We start from the raw sequence: 6,542 nt of genomic DNA on the forward strand, positions 1-6,542 counted from the left end.
GTTAAACATGCAACTCGTTAAGTGGGTTAGAGTAATAATTCTGCACGAAAATTATGATCATAGCAATAATAATAAAATAATTAGGAATTTTTTCAATTACCGGTTAAAAATTTAATGTTTTTATAATATTAATCCAAGATAAATCAATAACATTGATTGGTTTTTACATAAAGTTCAACTAATTTTCAAATTCAAACGAGGATTTCTTTAACCCCCTTCGCATGTTCTACTGCTTGCTTTTGAAGATTCTCAACTCTTGGCCATGTTCTACTGCTTGCTTTTGAAGATTCTGATTATTTTTAGGTCAATGGCTTCTACTTCCAGTAAAACCGACTGCCTTTTCTCTAACTATCTCTATAAAGCTTTACCCCCTTCCCCAAATTACAAAGCGGGATGCCTTAAAAACATGCAAAAATGCTTTTTCATCTACGACTAATCATTATCCTTCTGGCCTTCATCTCACATGAACATGAAGCCATAGCTAATACATATGTTGCGCCAATAACCAAACATACAGATACTCCAACACCTCTCTACAGCATTCAAATTATGAGTGCATGGGTAAACGCACACTTCTTGCATAAAAACTTTCTTATAGACATAGACGCTCCTTTCACATGGTACGACTGCATCGTGGACTGGAATAGTTTGTACACAAACAACATTTGCCCCTCTTGCACTGGCCCAGTTTCTTGTCAAGAGTATCAATGTACAGTCGTCCGTACATCATACTCTTATGAAACTCCTTCATGTCTTCCAGTAACCAACACTTCGACATTACCTGGTTGGGGAGACTGCACATGTCCTGTCAATGTGGTGAACCCAATTAACGGGACATGTGGTCAAGCCCTGCTCAACTACGACACTTTTGCTTTCAACGGAACTGATGGTAGAAACTCTTTTCAAGATTTCTTTGGTGTTTACCCTAATGCGGCATGTGCTCCATCTTCCATGTTTGAGTCCTTCCCTGCAAATGTTAGTGGTGTAATGGCGTTTTCCACATCACAATATGCAATACCCGCTTATTTATTTCAACCTTTTAATACTACTTTGGCTCTATGTTTGCCTAGCTCCTTGTCTGCTAATGGGGTTATGTTCTTTGGGATTGGACCCTATTATTTTCATCCCAACTCAGATGTAGATCTAAGAAGTTTACTCTCTTATACTCCGTTACTCAAGTATCCGGATTCTTTTGGTTATTTTATCGGTGTCAAATCGATTTTGGTTAAGGGGAGGTCTATTGATGTGTCAAACAGCACTACCAAGCTAAGTACGATTGAGGCTTACACTATTCTAAGATCAGACATTTATAAGCAGTTGGTTCATATATTTTCAGTCGCTACAATGGGAATCCTTCGTGCAAGGCCAGTGGCACCATTTGATCTTTGTTTAAAGCATCGAATTGGACACTCCCGTGTTAGTTTGCAGGTTCCTAGTATGGTTTTAAGACTTGAAGATGGGAAGAAATGGAGAATATCCTCGAGTAATTCCATGAAACAAGTAACAAAAGATGTGGCATGTCTTGCGTTTGTTGATGGTGGTGCAACAAGTGAACATGGGATCGTGATCGGGGCGTTTCAGATGGAGGATAACTTTCTAATGTTTGATCTAGTCAATTCTAGTTTAGGGTTCAGTTCTTCCTTATTACGCAATAAGACTTCTTGTGCGAACTTCAACTTTACCAGATATTGAAGCTGTTTCAAAAATTTCCTTTTTGATTTAATACACCTATTGTAGCTGCATCTTTTGGTACATGAAATTAAGGATTAGATTTTTATTTATACAATTACGTTCTACCCTTAGTTAATATATAAGGGATAATTTGGTATATATCTAAGTCTAATTTTGAAATACCCTTTATACAGTCTTTTAAAAACCGGTTTAAACCGACCGGTCGAACCGGTTGGACGGGGAAAGGGAACGGTTCAATTATCACCGGTTTTACAATAATTTTTGAACCGGATTGAACCGGCTAGTTTTTATAAAAAAGCGGATGAACTTGTCAAAATAAATCAATTGAACCGGTTAAATAAAATAAAAATACATGGAAAAAAATCATTTTCAATAATAAAATTTGATGAATTTTTTCACATTTATTTAGATTTCTCTAAATAAAAACATATGGTAAATGTTATGATATTTTTTGATGCATTTGTATTCATCTAAAACTATATTTTGTTTCGGTATTATAGTTTATTTTCATTTTGACGTATGTGAATTGATGTAAAACTTATAGTTATGTGTTGTTTTAATGTATTTAAATTGATCTACAACTTATTTTTATGTGTATTTTTAATTTTTGAACTTCTAGACGTCAAATTTATTATTTATGTATATATGTATGTGTAGAAAAAAAAAAAAAGATGAAAATTGTAGAAACCGGTTGACCCTACGGTTGAACCGGTTAAAGCAGGAACCGATCGCCAAACCGGTTCAACTAAAAAACCGATTTTTAAAACATTGCCTTTATATGATTTCAAAATATCAAATTTGCTAAAAACTTATTTTTAAATTTTTTTTAAAATATTTTATAATCATTTAAATTTTTTAAAAACATTGTAGTTATAGAAATCACATTATTCTACCTAATCATATATTCTTGCACTCATCTTCTCTTATCATATTTTCGCATATTATGGGATGAGCATACAACCCGTTGGAACCTACCGGAAAAAAACCGAGTCTGGATCAGATATTCATATTAGTGGTCCGGTTTTCGGGTTTTATTTTACCATTAATCGGTTTTTGGTTTGGACGAAACCGGACCTGAATACAGGATTTAAGCCAAACCGGACCGGAAAATATTTTCACCTTAATTCATTCTATTGATATTGCCTACAAATATTTATTACTAATCTAATTGCATATTTATGATGTTTCTAAATAAAAATAAATGAATTTTAAGGATCTAATTCAATATTGTTATCGTCTTTTAATGATTATAAAAGTTAAATAAAATTTTTTATGAAGCAAATGAAATATAAAAAAAATATATATATGATTAATTGATTATATTACTTTATTTTTTCACCAAAAATATATTGGTATTTGTTTTGAAGAACACAACATAAAAATTACTACATTTATTTCATTGTAATATATTGTGTAACATTAATTTTACAAGACATTGATTTAAAAAAAATCAGATTGATATAATGCTAATTATTTAATGGTAAATTTTTATAAAGTTTTTGATCAATTTATGATCTAATCATAAATTAAATTTCATTAATAAAAAAGGATATGAAACCGGCTATTGTAATCACTTTAACCTTTTTTACCTTTTACAATATATTACTTACTGAGTAGCATGCCACATGTACTGTTTGGCTGAAGTGGCATGCTCTTTCTTTATAACGTAAAAAAACTGATTTTTTAGAGAAAAAATGGGAAGGTACTGTTTGGCTGAAGTGGCATGCTCTTTCTTTATAATGTAAAAAAACTGATTTTTTAGAGAAAAAATGGGAAGGAACTTGAACCCATGATGTTCCGCACCCAAACCATATACCTTACCATGTGAGCTAGAAGCATTTACTGCTATTACTTCTTCAAATGAATTTATGAAGTCTTTATAATTTACCCTTAATTACCATCTAAATATTCACATCTTTCTCCCTTTAAGCCTTAATCAAGAAGATAAGCTGCTACTTCTCTTAAACCGGTTTCACCAGCACAAACCGACTGTTTTAACTCTGTTTGACCAAGGGTTTTCCCAATAAACCCTTTTCAAAAGGCTCTTCATCTGTTGGTTTTACAATGGCGACACTTTCACCTTGACATTTTTTGAAATAATAAGCACCTCCAAGACCATCGTTGAACGGAATCGGGTCAATCCCGGAGATTATCGCGTTCACAACCTCGTCAATAAGCAGTTTTGTTTGATCAAAATTACAAGAATGCCCAGGATTTCAATGGGGACACTTTGGTCTTTTTGGCGAATGTCTCTACCAGTTGGGGATAAACATGGAGGTGAAGAGCTTATGTGTAAGATGTTTCTTGTTAAGAGAAGAGGAGAATGGTCACGAATGGCATTGAAAACAGCACAAATACTCGTCTTCTTCCTGTGAAATGCTTCATCCCTTCCATTTTACTGGTTCCTTGGTATTCTCTCCCTAAGGGACTGCTGAAAACAACGACTGCCATTTGGGTTTGAACTGGATTGTCTGAGTTATGAGACATGAACCAAAGGTGGAGAAAAAATGGGTGTTCTTGAATCCTATAGCCCCAAAATATGGATTCTCCTAATTCGATCCCAAATAATATCTAAATCTGGAGATGATTCTTCAAGTTCTCAGGATAGCATATGGTATTAGAGCATCTTACTGATTCGAATCAGTCTGTTTTCCTAATCTGTACCAATAGGACAGAAAGAAAAATCAAATACAAAAGCTAAGGATTTGTTTCTTAAATCTATTTCAGAACACTCGTGAAATTAAACACAGCAACCATGGAAATTAGCTTGTACATGTCACATTTTTTAGATCGTTTCCTTACATTGCTATTTACAGTGCAAGCTAACAGAGATAATTGCGATAATATGTACAGATTCGCAACATAACTAGTGTAAGGGTAAATTATAAAGACTTTATAAACTCATTTGAAGAAGTAATTGCAGTAAATGCTTTTGGCTCACATGGTAAGGTGTACAGTTTGGGAGTCGAAGGTCACGGGTTTGAGTCCCATTCCATTTTTTTTCTCTAAATAATCAGTTTTTTTTTTTTTTACATTATAAAGAAAGAACATGCCATATCAGCTACCACCTCAGCCAAACAATCAATGTGGCATGTTGAGCAGTTTTTTTATATGATAAAGAAAGGGCATGCCACTTCAGCTACCACCTCAGCCAAACAGTCCATGTGGTATGCTGCTTAGCAGGTAACTTGTTGCAAAAGGTAAAATTTTTGAAAGTGATTACAATAGCCGGTTGTTGTTCTTTTTCATTAATAAAATTTAATTTAAGACTAGATCATAAATTGACCCAAAACTTTAGGATTTTTCTCAAGATTTCCTTATTTTATTTTCATTCATCTTCTTTATATATATATATATATATATATATATATATATATATATATATATATATATATATATATATATATATATATATATATATATATATATATATATATATATAATACATGAATATACATATTCAGTAACACGGTTAAATTTATAATCAATTTAAACTTTTCAAAAACAACCCAACTTCATTAAATTATAACGAAAAGGTTTTCAATACATTTATTATCATAGTATTCCCAGAACCAGATCGCAAAACATAAACATTAGGAGCGGTACGATCACGCCTTTGCTTTGTCACGGTCTCCTGAAGTACCTGAAACATTAAACCACAACTGTAATCCCGAAAGCTTAATGAAACACCCAAAATACCAACCACAATACTACACACATAATATCATAACCAGAACAGAACAACCATGCACTTTGGGTCTACTGTGTGACTAGTCCGCCGCACCGGGCCTACAGTCCACCTGGTCCACCCTCCGAGTCTAGCCATATACATCGAGTCTACAGTGTGATTGGTCTTCCCGCACCGGGCCTTCAATCCACCTGGACCACTCTCCGAGTCTACAGTATACATCGAGTCTACAGTGTGATTTTCCGCCCGCACTGGGCCTTTAATCCACCTGGACCACTCTTCGAGTCTACAGTATGACTGGTCCGCCCGCACCGGTCCTTCAGTCGGCCTAGTCCACTCTCTGAGCCTCGACATGCCTAGTCCACCCTCTTGGGGCCTACAGTCTATCGGGACCGCTCGCTAGGCCTTCGGGATAACCGGTCCGCCCTGGGTATGTTGGCCTACAACACAAAGCATGACCCACCTCAACCTAACACCAGTCCAACAACCATGTACACATAAACAAATAATCATATATATATATATATATATATATATATATATATATATATATATATATATATATATATATATATATATATATATATCAATTCACAACTAATCAAACTGATCTTAGCAGATCACATACATAACACATCCCTACAAGGATTCCGTCCTAACCGGTCACTAGCATAATATCATCCTATAAACCAGGATACCGACCCTAACCAGGTCTCTAACATATACCATCCTAACTACTAGGATGCAAACATAAAAAAGCAATAACATAACAAACAACTACCCATATTTCCATCCGATAAAGGGCCGACCTTGGTGCCTTAGACCCTATTGATATAGTGAGGGTAACTCGCCTGCAACTGCCGACTGAAAAGATAAGACTAAGCTGCTCCAACCACCGACACGATCTCCACCACTAGCCAATACCAAATAACTGAACTCAATAAATAATAATAATTACCAAAATACCCCTGGAAGTCAACTGGTCAACTCTTGGTCAAAGTCAAAGTCCTCAGTCGAAGTTAAACTTCCTGACTGACTTGTGACAACCCGAAATTTACATTCGGTCAAACCCTAAAAGTCAACCACTTCGTATCGTAAGTTAAAGTCATTATTTCTTATTTTCAAGAAATATAAGGTTCGTTTGATTATTTTAATATATTTT

At 34.5% G+C, this 6,542-nt stretch overlaps 1 protein-coding gene across 1 annotated transcript; it reads left to right on the plus strand.

The window, feature by feature from the left end:
* Positions 1-398: 398 nt before the first annotated feature.
* Positions 399-1,786, plus strand: LOC145034042 (putative aspartic proteinase GIP2). The gene has a single exon (XM_078982471.1). It carries the CDS (start codon positions 415-417, stop codon positions 1,690-1,692), a length of 1,278 nt encoding a protein of 425 aa, XP_078838597.1. The 5' UTR covers positions 399-414; the 3' UTR covers positions 1,693-1,786.
* Positions 1,787-6,542: the final 4,756 nt, after the last annotated feature.

Source organism: Lactuca saligna, chromosome 3 (genome assembly GCF_052625555.1).
Source record: "Lactuca saligna cultivar CGN05327 chromosome 3, ASM5262555v1, whole genome shotgun sequence".
In the NCBI taxonomy this organism is placed as follows: Eukaryota; Viridiplantae; Streptophyta; class Magnoliopsida; order Asterales; family Asteraceae; genus Lactuca; species Lactuca saligna.

Bases quoted from the DNA above. Each gene is read 5' to 3' on its own strand.
- LOC145034042 (XM_078982471.1), top strand. From the start codon at position 415: ATGCTTTTTCATCTACGACTAATCATTATCCTTCTGGCCTTCATCTCA.